This window comes from Scyliorhinus canicula, chromosome 23, assembly GCF_902713615.1.
Source record: "Scyliorhinus canicula chromosome 23, sScyCan1.1, whole genome shotgun sequence".
Taxonomy (NCBI): domain Eukaryota; kingdom Metazoa; phylum Chordata; class Chondrichthyes; order Carcharhiniformes; family Scyliorhinidae; genus Scyliorhinus; species Scyliorhinus canicula.
Window position 1 is genome coordinate 20121536 of NC_052168.1, and position 17939 is coordinate 20139474.

The window sequence follows — 17939 nt, forward strand, 5'->3', positions numbered from 1 at the left end:
GTCACCACTGTGTTTTCAGGAAAAATTGCAGAAATTTCTTGTTCAGCTGCACAGGGGAATGTGTTTTTTTTTGGTGACAATGTAAACTGTGGGTCGTATTTTCCAACATTTGCTAATCTCAGCCTCCAGAGACCTCGGGTTGTCGTCTGCCGGGACCACACACTGAGTGTACCACCCCAGCATCAGTGACTTGACCCAGTGTTAGCACCAGGATTATATATCACACCAAATCAGAGCCGGTGGGGCAGCTCGGCAATCCTAAGCGACTTGGGCGAACTTCCACTGGTGTCAACCAGGCCAGGTATCAGGGCCGGGATTCTCCCCGGCGGGGCAGGGGGTCCCGGCGTAGCGGAGTGGCGCCAACCACTCCGGCGTCGGGCCTCCCCAAAGGTGTGGAATTCTCCGCACCTTTGGGGGCTAGGCCTGCGTCGGAGTGGTTGGCGCCACGCCGACTGGCGCCAAAACCGGCACCAGCGGCAGTTTATGCCCGCCGCCTGGGCTGCCCGAAACACCTTCGCCGGTTCACGCATGTGCCGGTGTGTCAGCTGCCGCCGAAGTCACCACCGGCACATGCGTCCTGGGGATTCTCTTCCACCTCCGCCATGGTGGAGGCCGTGGCGGACCCGAAGAAAAAGAGTGCCCCCACGGCACTGGCCCGCCCGCTGATCGGTGGGCCTGGACACCGTGGGGGCACCCCCGGGGTCCGAACGCCCCGCGGCCCCCCCAGGACCCTGGGGGCCCACTCGCGCCACCAATCCCGCCGCCACCAGAGGTGGTTGAAACCACGGCGGCGGGAAAGGCCTCTCAGCGACGGGACCTCGGCCCATCGCGGGCCGGAGAATCACCGCGGGGGGGCTCGCCAATCGGCGGGGCTTGATTCCCGCCCCCGCCAATTCCCGGGTGGCGGAGAATTTCTGCTATGGCGGGGGTGGTATTTTCGCCCGCCCCGGACGATTCTCTGACCCTGCGGGTGGTCGGAGAATTTCGCCCCAGATGTCTCCGTGGGAGAGCATTTTGGTGACAGTGACCACAACTCGGAGCCATGAGGTCATGTTGCAGTTGTACAAAACTCTGGTGCGGCCGCATTTGGAGTATTGCGTGCAGTTCTGGTCGCCGCATTATAGGAAGGATGTGGAAGCATTGCAAAGGGTACAGAGGAGATTTACAAGGATGTTGCCTGGTATGGAGGGAAGATCTTACGAGGAAAGGCTGAAGGACTTGAGGCTATTTTAGTTAGAGAGAAGAAGGTTAAAAGGTGACTTAATTGAGGCATACAAGATGATCAATGGATTAGATAGGGTGGACAGTGAGAGCCTTTTTCCTCGGATGGTGATGTCCAGCATGAGGGGACATTGCTTTAAATTGAGGGGAGATAGATGTAGGACAGATGTCAGAGATAGGTTCTTTACTCAGAGTAGTAAGGGTGTGGAATGCCCTGCTTGCAACAGTAGTGGACTCGCCAACACTAAGGGCATTCAAATGGGCAATGGATAAACATATGGACGATAAGGGAATAGTATAGATAGGCTTCAGAGGGGTTTCACAGGTTGGCACAACATACAACTGCGCTGTAAAGTTCCATGTTCTAAAAGGTTAGGAGGGGTTATTGGGTTACAGGGATAGGGTGGAAGTGAGGGCTTAATGTGGGTCAGTGCTGACTCTTCTGGACCGAATGGCCTCCTTCTGAACTGGATGTTCTATGTTCTATAATTCCAACAGATTTGTCAAGCATGATTTTCCCTTCATAAATCCATGCTGACTCTGACTTTATCTAAACCTGTCGCCTATTTTGCAAGGATCTAGTTCCCTCTGTTCCCCACCCGTTCATATATCTGTCCAGATGCATCTTAAATGATGCTATCGTGCCCGCCTCTACCACCTCCGCTGGTAAAGCGTTCCAGGCACCCACCACCCTCTGCGTAAAAAACTTTCCACGCACATCTTCCTTAAACTTTCCCCCTCTCACCTTGAAATTGTGACCCCTTGTAACTGACACCCCCACTCTTGGGAAAAGCTTGTTGCTATCCACCCTGTCCATACCTCTCATAATTTTGTAGCCCTCAATCAGGTCACCCCTCAACCTCCGTCTTTCCAATGAAAACAATCCTAATCTACTCAACCTTTCTTAATAGCTAGCACCCTCCATACCAGGCAACATCCTGGTGAACCTCCTCTGCACCCTCTCTAAAGCATCCACATCCTTCTGGTAATGTGGCGACCGGAACTGCACTCAGTATTCCAAATGTGGCCGAACCAAAGTCCTATACAACTGTAACATGACCTGCCAACTCTTGCACTCAATACCTCGTCCAATGAAGGCAAGCATGCCGTATGCCTTCTTGACCACTCTATCGACCTGCGTTGCCACCTTCAGGGTACAATGGACCTGAACTCCCAGATTTCTCTGTACATCAATTTTCCCCAAGTCTCTTCTATTGACCATGCAGTCCGTTCTTGAATTAAATCTTCCAAAATGCATCACCTCGCATTTGCCTGGATTGAACTCCATCTGCCATTTCTCTGCCCAACTCTCCAATCTATCTATATTTTGTTGTATTCTCTGACATTCCTCCTCGCTATCTTCAACTCCACCAATCTTAGTATCATCTGTAAACTTGCTAATCAGACCACCTATACCTTCGTCCAGATCATTTATGTAGATCACAAACAACAGTGGTCCGAGCACGGATCCTTGTGGAACACCACTAGTCACCTTTCTCCATTTTGAGACACTCCCTTACACCACTACTCTCACTACATAGAATCTTAGAATTTACAGTGCAGAAGGATGCCATTCGGCCCATCGAGCCTGCACCGACCCTTACAAAGAGCACCCTATTCATGCCCACGTATCTACCCCATCCCGGTAACCCAGTAACCCCCCACTTAACATTTTTTGAACACTAAGGGCAATTTAGCATGGCCAATTCACCTAACCGGCACATCTTTGGACTGTGGGAGGAAACCGGAGCACCCGGAAGAAACCCACGCAGACACGGGGAGAACGTGCAGACTCTGCACAGACAGAGACCCAGCCGGGAACCGACCCTGGTGCTGTGAAGCAACTGTACTAACGACTGTGCTGCTCAATTGGGGCGGGGGGTGGGGGGGGGGGGTAGTGTTCTAAGTACCAGCCTCCTGAGTGAGGCTGCAGCCAGGCACCGTCCAGTACTGGTCCCCACAGATATGAACCATGCGGAGCGGCACCCAGAGGGGGGTGGGGTCACCTGGTCCATCGGAGCCCCCTGGGTGGTCAGGGGTAGTGCAGGGTGGCTCCCTGGCCCTCCTCCTGGACCATGTCACTACCAAGGCACCTGGGTGGCACTGCCGAGCTGGCAGGAGCACTGACAGGGTCAAGGTCCCCAGGTGGCACTGCCAAAGGTCAGGGCATGAGGTGGGCCATGCTCATGAAAAGGAGGGTGGGAGTGTGTGAAGGTTGGGGGGTGCAGGTTAGGTAAGTAGGGGCCTCTGGGAGGTTTTAGAGGGGGCTGTAATGGGTGGAGGGCCCGTAAGGTGGAATGGGGGGAGGGCGGGGGGGGGGGGGGGGGGTAGTGTCCATGTGAGAGGGGTGACACTGCCCATGGGTGGGGGTTATGGGGGACCCACAAGCTCACTTAGAGATCGGGGCGCACTTTCAAAATGGCGGCCCGATCTGGGTGTTCAGCTCTCCAGTGCTGAAGGAAATTCTTTGCGGCTAAAACGGTGAGAAGCTCCCCAGAGCCCAGGACAGTGACAAAGTGTCATTGGATAGCGGTGGGGAACTCGGCAGCAGAGCTGGCGGGAAACTCCCTGAAACACCCGCCACAAATTAACTTGTAAATTCTTCAACTAATTCCGTCCTGTAAGTGTCATGTGAGAGTATCTTTAAGAAATTGATGTTTAAGCAATGTACCTTTAAGAAATAGAGCAGCTCATATTACTGAAGTGATGTCAGAGGGTGGGTGGAGCTGGGTTTTTAGCTCAGCCATTTTGCACAGTTTTGTTAGTTTCAGTTTGAGAGAGAGCAGCTGAAAAGTGCCTGGCTGGTTTGCTGTGAGCTGTTTGATAGGGAAAGCCAGTTTTGAGGAAAAGAGCTTGGGTGTGTCTGTGTTTGCAGTGAGCTGGATCTGCTGTGACCTCTGCCAGGAAAGACTATCTGTGAATCATTTGGGTGACTTAAACTCAAGAGTAATTTCTTTAACCTGATGTGTTTCTGTTTAAGGGTGTTAAGTCTTTTGGAGGTTTGAAGGAACATTTTGAGGGATTATTTAGTGTTGTATTATTTTCGGGGTTATCTTTGAAGTAAGGGGTGTTAAGGGATCCAATGTTTATTTAAGGTTAAGTTGAATTCATGGAATAAACATTGTTTTGTGTTTAAAAACCCATGTGTCCATAATTGTAATACCACACCTGGAGACCAAGCCGTGTGCTTAAAAAGCAACAATACATTAAAGGGAGAGGTTGGTTGAACTCCGTGATACATTTTGGGGTTCTGAAAATGCCGCTCCCATAACAATTTGGGGCTCGAGGGGGATAAAAGTCTATCTATTGGATTGGCTTTTGTGAACTTAAAGACAGTGAAGGATTGTTGCTTTTCCGGTTTGGTATTTTAGTTTAAGTGGGAGTGTGTTGTGAACAATGGCTCTTTCAGAGGCTCAGAAGTTTTTTGGGGTGGAGAATGTCACACGCAGTACCTTACGGACAGAGACGAAAAGCAGACTGTTAGATTTGGCAAAAACATTGCAGTTAACATTACCTGACAAAATGCAAAAAGATGAGGTAATTATGGTGGTGGTGAAGTATTTAAAGTTGCCTGAGATAGAGTCTGACTCATTGGAAATGGCAAAAATTCAGTTGCAAATTAAACAAATGGAACATGAGAGAATTAAAGCGGCTTGAATACGAAAGAGAGAGAGGGAGAAAAAAGAAAGCGAGAGAAGAAAAAGAAAGGGAGATACAGATCAGGAAAAAAGATAAAGAGAGGGAGTTTGAACTTCAGAAAATGGCCATGAAACATGGCAATCAGTTAAAATTGGCAGACGTAAAGGGAAACGTACAGTTGGATGATAATGATGAGGATAGTGAGAAAGAGTGTCATAGTCGAAGGCTTGGTGGGAATCTATTTAAATATGTCCAAGTATTGTCAAAGTTTGACGAGAAGGAAGTGGAAGCCTTTTTCATTTCAATTGAGCTGAACAAATGAAATGGCCACACGACATGTGGGTGTCACTGATTCAAACAAAGCTGGTAGGTAGAGCTTGTGAAGTGTTTGCATCACTACCGGAGGAGGTATCTGGAATGTATGAGGAGGTGAAGAAATCCATCTTAAGTGCATCTGAGCTAGTGCCTGATGCTTACAGACAAAGGTTTAGAAATTTAAGGAAAGAATTTGGTCAAACATACATGGAGTTTGAAAGGCTCAAACAGAGTAATTTTGATTGGTGGATAAGGGCTTTGAAAATAGACCAAACATATGAAGCTCTCAGAGAAATTATACTTTTGGAGGAGTTTAAAAATTCAATTCCTGATGTAGTCAGAACTCATGTGGAAGAACAGAGGGTTAAAACTGCGAGATTAGCAGCAGAAATGGCAGATGATTATGAATTAGTTCATAAATCAAAGACTGGTTTCCGACATCAGTTTCAGCCTGTGAGGGATAGAAACTGGGGACATGAGAAATACTCAAGTGGCAAAGATAAAGGTGATCTGATGGGAGGCAATAAAGAGAGTGTATCTCAGATTAAAAAATAAATCCAGGAGGGTGGAAAAGAGATGAAAAGTTTCAAATGTTTTCACTGTAATAAACTAGGCCATATAAAGTCACAGTGTTGGTGGTTGAAGAAAAGCACTGGGAAGGCTGATGTGGTAAAACAGGATAAGACGACAGTGGGGTTTGTTGGAGTGGTAAAGGAAAGCCCAAGGGAAGTGAAGGCGGTGCAAACTATTGTACAGCTTGTTCAAGAGGGCAGCACGGTAGCATTGTGGATAGCACAATCGCTTCACAGCTCCAGGGTCCCGGGTTCGATTCCCCGCTGGGTCACTGTCTGTGCGGAGTCTGCACATCCTCCCCGTGAGTGCGTGGGTTTCCTCCGGGTGCTCCGGTTTCCTCCCACAGTCCAAAGATGTGCGGGTTAGGGTGGATTGGCCATGATAAATTGCCCTTAGTGTCCAAAATGCCCTTAGTGTTGGGTGGGGTTACTGGGTTATGGGGATAGGGTGGAGGTGTTGACCTTGGGTAGGGTGCTCTTTCCAAGAGCCGGTGCAGACTCGATGGGCCGAATGGCCTCCTTCTGCACTGTAAATTCTATGATTCTATAATTGTTAAGAAGGTGCCAGATGTCTTTAAAGAATTTACTTGTGTGGGTAAAGTTTACTCATGTGTATCAGGAGGAGCAGGTAAAGAAGTCACAATTTTAAGAGATACAGGGGCTAGTCAATCTTTAATGATAAGAGATGAGGAATTATGTAGTTTGAGAAGAATGTTGCCAGAAAGGTGGTGATATGTGGAATGCAAGGTGAGAGGAGTAGCATTCCATTATATAAGGTAATGGGGCTAAAGGTAGACAAGTCTCCTGGCCTTGATGGAATGCATCCCAGAATGCTAAAAGAGATGGCTAGGGAAATTGCAGATGCACTAGTGATAATTTACCGAAATTCACTAGACTCTGGGGTGGTCCCGGTGGATTGGAAATTAGGAAACGTGACACCACTGTTTAAAAAAGGAGGTAGGCAGAAAGTAGGAAATTATAGGCCAGTGAGCTTAACTTCGGTAGTAGGGAAGATGCTGGAATCTATCATCAAGGAAGAAATAGCGAGGCATCTGGATAGAAATTGTCCCATTGGGCAGACGCAGCATGGGTTCATAAAGGGCAGGTCATGCCTAACTAATTTAGTGAAATTTTTTGAGGACATTACCAGTGCAGTAGATAACGGGGAGCCGATGGATGTGGTATATCTGGATTTCCAGACAGCCTTTGACAAGGTGCCACACAAAAGGTTGCTGCATAAGATAAAGATGTATGGCATTAAGGGTAAAGTAGTAGCATGGAGAGAGGATTGGTTAATTAATCGAAAGCAAAGAGTGGGGATTAATGGGTGTTTCTCTGGTTGGCAATCAGTAGCTAGTGGTGTCCCTCAGGGATCCGTGTTGGGCCCACAATTGTTCACAATTTACATAGATGATTTGGAGTTGGGGACCAAGGGCAATGTGTCCAGCGCCCTTAATACCCATTCCAGCATTTGAGGAATCTTTTACAAGGGTCCTAATTAATTGTGTAGGACCGCTTCCTAAAACAAAAAGTGGGAATCAATATCTTTTGACTATAATGGATGTGTCTACTAGGTTTCCAGACGCCATTCCAGTACGTAATATTACAGCGAAAAGAATTGTGGAGGAGTTACTTAAATTCTTTACTAGATATGGACTACCCACAGAAACTCAATCGGATCAAGGATCGAATTTTACTTGAAAGTTATTCAAAGAAGTTATGGATAGCTTAAGAATAAAACAATATAAATTAACTGCGTACCATCCAGAATCGCAGGGAGCATTAGAAAGGTGGCATCAGACATTAAAGACAATGTTGAGGGTGTGTTGTCAAGATCATCCAGAGGATTGGGATAAAGGAATTCCATTCGTATTGTTTGCAATTAGGGATGCACCTAATGAATCGACCAAATTTAGTCCTTTTGAATTACTTTTTGGTCAAATTTTAGGGAACAATTAAATAGAGCAGGTGAATTGGCGAGACAACATTTGAAAGTTGCACAAAATGTGATGAAACGGGTAGCGGACAAGAAATCCAAAGTTCGTAGTTTTGTCAGTGGGGATAAAGTTTTAGTGTTGTTACCAGTTGTAAGGGAGCCTTTAAAAGCTAGGTTTTGTGGACCGTATCAGATTGAAAGGAAATTAAGTAGGTGAATTATGTGGTAAAAACACCAGATAGAAGGAACACTCACCATGTATGTCATGTGAATATGCTTAAAAGGTACTTTGAAAGGGAAGGAGAGAAAAAGGTTTTAATGATTCTAACTCAAAGTGATGAATCAAATCCAGATGACTGTGAATTTGACATACCTCAAATTAAATTGGAAAACGAGGATGTTCTTAAAAATTTGGATGAATTGTTAAGTTACCTTGCAGAGGAAAAACAAACTGACCTGAAAGAGTTATTGATATCACGTGGGCAAGTTTGTAGAGATAAATTGGGAAGTACTAAAATGGCTATACATGATGTAGATGTGGGAAATGCTGTTCCTATTAAACAACATCTATATGGACTTAATCCTTTAAAATTGGCACAGGTTAACAAAGAGATTGAGAGTATACTTACAAATGGCATAATTGAAGTGGGTTCCAGCCAATGGAGCTCACCCATAGTGATGGTACCTAAACCAGACGGTACCCAACGGTTGTGTGTGGACTATCGAAAGGTGAATGCAGTTACAAGAACGGACTCTTACCCTATCCCATGTTTGAAGGATTGCATTGAGAAAGTGGGACAATCTGCTTTTATTTCCAACTTCCAGACGGGGAAAGAACATTTAAAACATTGTATGGAGTTCTTCGATCGACTTCAGGAGGCGGGTTTGGTGATGAACCTAGCCGAAAGTGAATTTGGAGAAGCCTGAATCAATTTCCTTGAGGAGTTTCCGATACCCTCAAGACGAAGGGAAATAATGCGATTTCTTAGCATGAGTGGATTTGATTGAACCTTTGTGCAAAGGTTTTGTGGCGTGATTACTCCATTGATGGACTTGCTAAGGAAACGTAAAAAATTTCAATGGACAGCGGACTTTCAACGTTCACCGATGCTCCTGTATTGGAGAATTGCAAGGGGCTCTGTGGTCAGATTGAACTAAAGTATCTGATTCTAAAGAGAAATGCCGAGGAGTAGAGGAATGGATGGATCGTGCAGAGACTTTCTTGTTCAAAGAGACCATCAATGGAGAAGGTTTCGGTTGGAGAAAGAAAAATGGAGTGTAATGAACTCCAATTGGCTTTATTGGTTGGCCAATTGGAGTATGAGCTCCCTCAATGATAGCTCATTGAGGGGGCCCATATAATCACCTGTGTAGGCTTTGTGAGCCAGTCTTAAATTGACTGGACTGCTAGCAGCACTGTTTGTAGCTGCTCCTGTAATATCGTTATTGTAAATAAATATTGGTGTGGTGACGGAACTCCTGCCTCCCGTGGATTATTACTTGGAGTATATTATTAAACCTGTTTGAGTGTGTTGTTTTTTTTTAAAACAAAAAGGTTTGTTGACTGTGTACATTTCTTAGCGGATGGTGCAAAAGTGAAAAATGAAACCATCTTGAAGTTGATGGGTTTTTCTTTTCTTGGGGGGGGGGGGGGGGAGGTGCATGTGAGAGTACCTTTAAGAAATGGATGTTTAAGCAATGTACCTTTAAGAAATAGAGCAGCTCATATTACTGAAGTGATGTCAGAGCGGGGAGCTGAGCTGAGATCACTTCTGCTTTTAGTTTCAGTTTGAGAAAGCAGCTGAAAAGTGTCTGGTTGGTTTGCTGTGAGCTGTTTGAAAGGAAAAGCCAGTTTTGAGGAAAAAGAGCTTGGGTGTGTCTGTGTTTGCAGTAAGCTGGATCTGCTGTGATCTCTGCCAGGAAAGACTATCTCTGAATCATTTGGGTGATTTAAACTCATAATAGTCATGTCTTTAACCTGATGTGTTTCTGTTTAAGGGTGTTAAGTCTTTTGGAGGTTTGAAGGAACATTTTGAGGGATTATTTAGTATTGTATTTTAAATAAGGGGTGTGAAGGGATTCAATATTTATTTGAAAAGGTTAAGTTGAATTCATGGAATAAACATTGTGTTTAAAGACCCACGTGTCCATAATTGTAATACCAGACCTGGAGACCAAGCCGTGTGCTGGAAAAGCAACAATACATTAAAGGGAGAGGTTGGTTGAACTCCATGATACATTTTGGGGTTCTGAAAACGCCGCTCCCATAACATAAGTGTCAAGGAGGAAACTTTCACTCAGACCATGAGAGTTGGGATCCCTCTCCCCAAAGGCATTGGAACCCCTCCATTACTCCTCCATTGCTCCTCTTGCCTTTAGCTTCCTCGGTCTTGAGCTCTGAAACTGCATCTTAAACTCCTCTTTTAAGATGCTCCTTAACACCTCCATCTAGAGCAAAGCTTCTGGTCTCCTGCCTTAGGAACTACTTGGAATCAAATTTCATCTGATCATGCTCTTGTAAGACACCTGCGTGTTCTACGGATGAATATCCCTTTACCAAATTAGTCAGCAGCAAATATTGTGATGATTCACAACTGTTTTGTTGTGATGGTAAAGTTTGGCACAAACAATGGTTTACACTCTTCCCTCTGGATCCTCTCCCTGTCCAGAAGCCTTGGCAACTGGGGAAAGACCCGTCTCTTCAGTACAAGCTTCATTGGGCACCACCTGCTCTCAACTCACTCAGAAGCTAGTCATGGTGTACCCGTAGAGGGACCTGTATTTATAACGTTGTCAGTGAGGGCCTTTAATAAGCTGAAAGGTGTTACATGCCTTTGTTTTGTATGAGTTCAGGGGTTTCAATCTCTCCAACTGCTGCGGCAAAAGCCATCCTCATTGTGGCAATGAGGAAATCTACAAACTCTCACGGTGCTGAAAATATACATCAACCTTTGACTGACCTGTATTTAAACCGGAGTTTCTGCACCACCGACTTCATCTTCTCGATCTGATCCTCGTTGGCCATTCGCTTCTCCGTAAAGGGGATTGACCTGATATCATCGGCATAAGGCAAGAAAATCAGGTGGAATCCTGGTGGGAAAACAATGGAAAGGATTTATTTTCACCAGAAATTGGCGAACATTTCACACCAACACTCTGCCCAAGTCGAGTTGCATTTGAAAAAGAAAAGTACGGCACAGGAACAGGCCCTTCGGCCCTCCAAGCCTGCGCCGGTCATGCTGCTGCCTGTCTAAACTAAAACCTTCTGCACTTCCTGGGTCCGTATCCCTCTATTCCCATACTATTCATGTATTTGTCAAGATGCCCCTTAAACGTCACTATCGTCCCTGCTTCCACCACCTCCTCCGGCAGAGAGTTCCAGGCACCCACTACCCTCTGTGTAAAAAAACTTGCCTCGTACATCTCCTCTAAACTTTGACCATCGCACCTTAAACCCATGTCTCCCAGTAATTGACTCTTCCACCCTGGGAAAAAGCCTCTGACTATCCACTCTGTCCGTGCCCCTTATAATCTTGCTGACTTCTATCAGGTCGCCCTTCAACCTCCGTCGTTCCAGTGAGAACAGACAGTTTAGTTCAGTCAATTACAAAGGGACACAGATTCAAGATGAGAGGGGGAAGGTTTAAGGGAGAGGTGCGGATGAGATTTTCACACAGAGTGGTGGGTGCCTGGAACGCGCTGCCAAAGGATATGGTGGAAACAGGCACATTAGCAACATTTAAGAGGCATTGGGGCGGGACCATGAATAGGGAGGAAATAGAGAGACACGGACCGAATAAGGGCAGAAGATTCTTTGTGAGTTCGAGCACCATGATCGGCACAGGCTTGGAGGGCCGAAGGACCTGTTCCTGTGCTGTACCTCTCTTTGTTCTTTTAACCAACCTCTCCTTATAGCTAATGCCCTCCATACCAGGCATCATCCCGGTAAACCTCCTCTGCACCCTCTCTAAAGCCTCCACATCCTTCTGGTTGTGTGGCGACCAGAATTGAACACGATATTGCAAGTGTGCCTAATTTGTTTGATAGGATGTCCTGGGATAAACATTTGCATTTCCGCCAAAATCTGGTCTAAGCTGCAGCAGTAATTGGGTCTCTCCAATTACCACCCGCAAACCGCTCCTGCGTCTGGGGGAGGGGCTGGAGCCTTCCGGTACATTCATGCTTTTCAGATTTTTTAAAAACAAAAATGTAGCGTATCCAATTCTTTTTTTCCAATTAAGGGATAATTTATCATGGACAATCCACATACCCTGCACATCTTTGGGTTGAGGGGGTGAGGCCCACGCAGACATGGGGAGAATGTGCAACCTCCGACAGTGACCCTGGGCCGGGATCGAACCCGGGTCCTCGACGCCGTGAATCAGCAGTGCTAACCACTGTGCCGCCCCTTATACTTTTCACAGAGCTGCCAACCTTTCCTAAGGAGATCAATATTCCAGATCCCAAAAATCAGTATTTTGGCAGTAAAATTCGGATTTTAATTTCAAAGGAAAAATGCCCATGAATCTGAAGTACGGCTTTACACCTTTGTCACATAAATCTGGAACACAAATGGAAAATGCAAATCCAATGCTTTTCCACACACGTACATCATCATGGGTGGGTGTTTTCAAATTCAATTTCAAACATTCAGTAAATCCAAGAATGAAAAATGTGAACACACATTCGCCTTTTTACATGAAGTTGAGAATTGTCCTTCCACCGGTATTAGACTCAGTTGAACCTTACTGAGGCAACTCTTTTCCATTTGTCACGACAATGCTGCAATCACCTTTCATCTTTATTTTAGGATTTATCTCGGGCTAACTTAGGGATGCACATGTAGCTCTTCTCCACTTATCAAACAGTTTTCCATTGAATTGCATTTTACGTCAGCACTATCCTTTGGCTGCAGCCACGACTTTCTGGGTTAATAAATCAGAAAGTGTCTCGGTTCCTAAACTGGGCCGAAACTCAGTGGAGTTCTTCCTGATCAGACTGACGATTCATTCATCTTCGTCGTTACTATGTGCGATCGACGAGACCGCCAGCATGATTTATTGAAGGTGACGATACTTCAGCTCACCGGTGGATTTCCCCTCAGCTTCATCTGATCGTCCTGTCTGATTCAATACCTTCCAATGTGTCAACCTGAAATTGAGCAAATTTCACTTTCTAATCACCCGGTACATCTTCCATGACATGGAATCATTTTGCAAAGTAACAAACTAATGTAAAGTTTCCCTCCATCCTCCCCCTTGGATTTCCCACTCTTGCTTTTGGCTGCAATTTGTCCTGAGGGGAGGTATGGTGGGGACATGGTCACACACTGCAACATAGTACTTTCGGACTGATGAGTAGAACTTACTCCTATCGTGTGAGGTGGTGTCCCGTCTTGAGAAACTGTCTGGCTTGTCCACCAATGATGAGGCCTTCATCAGACTTCAGATTGCAATTGTCCTTGTGCATGCAGCTTGCTGGCAATGTAACCCTGGCAATTGGAGCAGGTTTCACAAAGCGAAGAAGCAGGTCCTGAAGAAAGTCAAACAACTTCTGATGCAGATTCTGTATCTTGGCAGCTTCTTCTCTGAGCTCTAAATTGAACCTGTTGAACACAGGAAGTGTATATTGAAGAAAGACACAATAGCTTGTTTCTGTCACTAAACTTCGCGTGAAACCCGGCAGCTTTGCCTTGAGATGGCTGTCGTGTTGTATTAGTAACAGGGGTGCTCGTTGTGGGAGACTCCTTCTTGCTTCAAGCACATGAACTACTGCTTTTTCCATCTCATTTACTATTGTCAGTCTTACTGCAATGCACAAGTTCTTGTTTTCTCATCAGATCCTGTACTGGTCTTTTTGGGCCTGACTGTTGCAGGGGTCTGTTTCCTGACAGCAGCTGAAACCAGGCAACCACTCTCTGCTTTCACAACATCAATTTTAGTTTTAGTTCCTGCAAACAATATTCTTGTTGTAGATGATGTGGTACATGTAACACTACCTTGTGTGTGTATGTGTGTGTGTGTGCATATATGTGCATGTGTGTATATGTATGTGTGTGCGTGTGCATATATGTGCATGTGTGTATATGTATGTGTGTGTGGGGAGGTTGAGCATTCTCCTTGGTCTCTGCCGCTGGGAATTTGGTCGACGTCTTTCCAGAAATGTCAACCTTCAGTCGCTTAGCGTCTCTCAAGCCCCCTTCATTCTTTCAATCCCCTTTCTCAGATTCTGCTTCTTCGGAGAAGTACTCTTGTAATGCTGACCATTGATCCAGAAATCTGTCTGGTGCTCTTTCTGAGGACAACTATCTCATGCAGACATGTTTGAGTATTCTGTGACTTTCTAAATTGTTCAATGTTTATATTTCCTTGAACTCTTTGTGGCGCTTGTTAGACTTCTGAAGGTACCAATAGACAGGTACAAGCAAGTCCACTGGAGAGAATGGCAACTGATTTGCCCCTTTCTCTGCAGCCAGATGAAGAAGGTCGCATGGATATCCAAGAATGAAAATAATCTGGGTTTTCTTTCCTCACAAAGGAAGCGACACAATTGTGGGTTCCCATCATCACTGCTGCATTGTCGGCAGAAGAGCACATCATGTTTTTCCAAGGAATGATGCTTTCTCTCAGAACATTGTTCAGAATTTAGAAAATGTTTTTGCTGCTCGATCTCTTCTGTTGTTGCTATTTCAAGCAGCACACTGATCACCCAGTTCACATCTGTGTCAAAGAACCGGACACTGATAGGAAGAGTAGTTTCTCCGCAGCACAATCAGAGGTCCCATTGATTGAGATAGAGAAGGGGATTTCCCTGATTTTCCCAAGGATGTCACTTTTCCTCTGTTGACCTTGCTGTGTATAGTGGTGTGTGCGGGGGTGGTGTGTGCGGTCTTGTGCATGTGCGGTGGTGTGCACAGTGGTGTGCGCGGTGGTGTGCACGGTAGAGTGTGCAGTGGTGTGTACGGTCTTGTGTATGGTGGTATGTGCGGTGGTGTGTACGCTGGTGTGTATGGTGGTGTGCGCGGTGGAGTGTGCAGTCTAGTGTACGGTGGTGGCCGCGGAGATGTGTGCGGTAGTGTGTGCGGTGGTGTGTATGGTCGTGTGTACGTTCTCCCCGTGTCTGAGTGGGTTTCCTCCGGGTGCTCCGGTTTCCTCCCACAGTTTAAAGATGTGCAGGTTAGGTGGATTGGCCGTGATAAATTGCCCTTAGTGTCCAAAAGTTGCAGGTGAGTGGGGTTACGGGTTAGGGCTGGGTGAGTAGGCCTTGGTAGGATGGCTCTTTTGAGGGGGTCAGTGCAGACTCGATGGGCTGAATGGCCTCCTTCTCCACTGTAGGAATTCTCCGATTCTATTCTCTGAAGGGGAGGAGATTGGGGGAAGAAAATTGTAAATCAAACGTACTCACCCAACAGTGGGCTGTTTGAGGGCGGAGACAGTCACTGACCTGAAGGGATGGTTTGTACTTTCTGATCATCCAGCTCCTCCTCTTGTGGGGACATCGCCACGAATCGGGGTGGGGTGTTCCGCCGGGGAGTGTATCGGCAAACAGCAAACACTTCCTTCTCCAGGCACTTGGTGAGCAGTGCGCTGAATAAAGTGGTGCTTCCTGTTGGGAATGTGAGAATAAACACAGCTCAGAACAACAAACAGCTTCGGGCCTGGCACCAGAGGTGGCCTCAAGGCTGTTGGAAAGGACGGGCAGAGGGATAGAACTCTCTGAGCTGCTTGGCAAGAGGGGAAGATAAAATCAAACTGTTATTTAATATCTAACTAGAGTGTGTGTGCATCTAACCTGACACCTTAATTCGAAGTGTGACAAACCTTTGGAGTGACCTCTCAGCCAGAGTAGCGGAGAGAAAACATGAGCCCCATTCAACGTGTAACTGGATGCTGCAATGGGAGGGAGCGGACCATAGAATATAAAGTACAGAAGGAGGCCATTCGGCCCATCGAGTCTGCTCAGGCTCTGAGAGCACCCTATCCTGGCCCACATCTCCACCCTATCCCCATAACCCAATAACCAGGACAGACATGTCCCTGTGAAAATGAGGGATAGAAATGGCAAGATTAGGGAACCATGGATGACGGGTGAAATTGTGAGACTAGCTAAGATGAAAAAGGAAGCATACACAAGATCGAGGCAACTCAAAACTGATGAAGCTTTGGAGGAATATCGGGAAAGTAGGACGAATCTCAAACGCGCAATAAAGAGGGCTAAAAGGAGTCATGAAATATCTTTGGCTAACAGGGTTAAGGAAAATCCCAAAGCCTTTTATTCATATATAAGGAGCAAGAGGATAACTAGAGAAAGGATTGGCCCACTCAAAGACAAGAGAGGGAATTTATGCGTGGGCTCAGAGGAAATGGGTGAGATCCTTAATGAGTACTTTTCATCGGTATTCACAAAGGAGAGGGACATGACGGATGTTGAGGCTAGGGATGGATGTTTAAGTACTCAAGGTCAAGTCGTCATATGGAAGGGGGAAGTTTTGGGTATTCTAAAAGACATTAAGGTGGACAAGTCCCCAGGACCGGATGGGATCTATCCCAGGTTTCTGAGGGAAGTGAGAATCGAAATAGCTGGGGCCTTAACAGATATCTTTGTAGCATCCTTGAGCACGGGTGAGGTCCCGGAGGACTGGAGAATTGCTAATGTTGTCCCTTTGTTTAAGAAGGGTAGCAGGGATAATGCAGGGAATTATAGATCTGCGAGCTTGGTAGGCAAACTGTTGGAGAAGATACTGAGGGATAGGATCTATTCACATCTGGAAGAAAATAGACTTATCAGTGATAGGCAGCATGGTTTGTGCAGGGAAGGTCATGTCTTATAAACCTAATATAATTCTTTGAGGAAGTGACAAAGTTAATTGATGAGGGAAGGGCTGTAGATGTCATATACATGGACTTCAGTAAGGCGTTTGATAAAGTTTCCCATGGCAGGTTGATGGAAAAAGTGAAGTCGTATGGGGTTCAGGGTGTACTAGCTAGATGGATAAAGAACTGGCTGGGCAACAGGAGACAGAGAGTAGTGGTGGAAGGGAGTGTCTCAAAATGGAGAAGGGTGACTAGTGGTGTTCCACAGGGATCCATGCTCGGACAACTCTTGTTTGTGATATACATAAATGATCTGGAGGAAGGTATAGGTAGTCTGATTAGCAAGTTTGCAGATGATACTAAGATTGGTGGAGTTGCAGATAGCGAGGAGGAATGTCAGAGAATATAGCAAAATATAGATAGATTGGAGAGTTGGGGAGAGAAATGGCAGATGGAATTCAATCCAGGCAAATGCGAGGTGTTGCATTTTGGAAGATCTAATTCAAGAGCGGACTATATGGTCAATGGAAGAGTCCTGGGGAAAATTGATGTACAGAAAGATCTGGGAGTTCAGGTCCATTGTACCCTGAAGGTGGCAACGCAGGTTGACAGAGTGGTCAAGAAGGCATACGGCATGCTTGCCTTCATCGGACGGAGTACTGAGTACAAGAGTCGGCAGGTCACGTTACAGTTGTATAGGACTTTGGTGAGGCCACATTTGGAATACTGCATGCAGTTCTGGTCGCCACATTACCAGAAGGATGTGGATGCTTTAGAGACGGTGCAGAGGAGGTTCACCAGGATGTTGCCTGGTATGGAGGGTGCTAGCTATTAAGAAAGGTTGAGTAGATTGGGGTTGTTTTCGTTGGAAAGACGGAGGTTGAGAGGGGACCTGATTGAGGTCTACAAAATTGAGAGGTATGGACAGGGTAGATAGCAAAAAGCTTTTTCCAAGAGTGGGGGTGTCAATAACAAGGGGTCACGATTTCAAGGTGAGGGGGGGAAAGTTTAAGGGAGATGTGTGTGGAAAGTTTTTTACGCAGAGGGTGGTGGGTGCCTGGAACGCTTTGCCAGCGGAGGTGGTAGAAGCGGGCACGATAGCATTGTTTAAGATGCATCTAGACAGATATATGAACGGGCGGGGAACAGAGGGAAGTAGACCTTGGAAAATAGGAGACCGATTTAGATAAAGAATCTGGATCACGCAGGCTGGGAGAGCCGAAGGGCCTGTTCCTGTGCTGTAATTTTCTTTGTCTTTGTTTTTTGTAACCCCACCCAACACAATGGGCAATTCTGGACACTAAGGGCAATTTATCATGGCCTATTCCCTAACCTGCACATCTTTGGACTGCGGGAGGAAACCGGAGCACCCGGAGGAAACCCACTCACACACGGGGGAGAACATGCAGACTCCACACAGACAGTGACCCAAGCCAGGAATCA

The 17939-nt window shown here is 46.2% G+C and overlaps 1 protein-coding gene across 6 annotated transcripts in view; it reads right to left on the reverse strand.

The window, feature by feature from the left end:
• xrcc6 (X-ray repair complementing defective repair in Chinese hamster cells 6) overlaps window positions 1–17939 on the reverse strand; it is a 58946-nt gene that overhangs the window by 7156 nt on the left and 33851 nt on the right. For 5 of the 6 annotated variants that reach the window (XM_038783703.1, XM_038783704.1, XM_038783706.1 and 2 more), the window contains 2 exons: window positions 15127–15288; window positions 10644–10773 (listed from right to left, as the gene is read on the reverse strand). In XM_038783703.1, coding sequence (XP_038639631.1) covers window positions 10644–10773; window positions 15127–15288 — 292 coding nt within the window. The remainder of the gene's footprint in view (window positions 1–10643; window positions 10774–15126; window positions 15289–17939) is intronic. The other variant, XM_038783707.1, reaches the window with a different exon arrangement.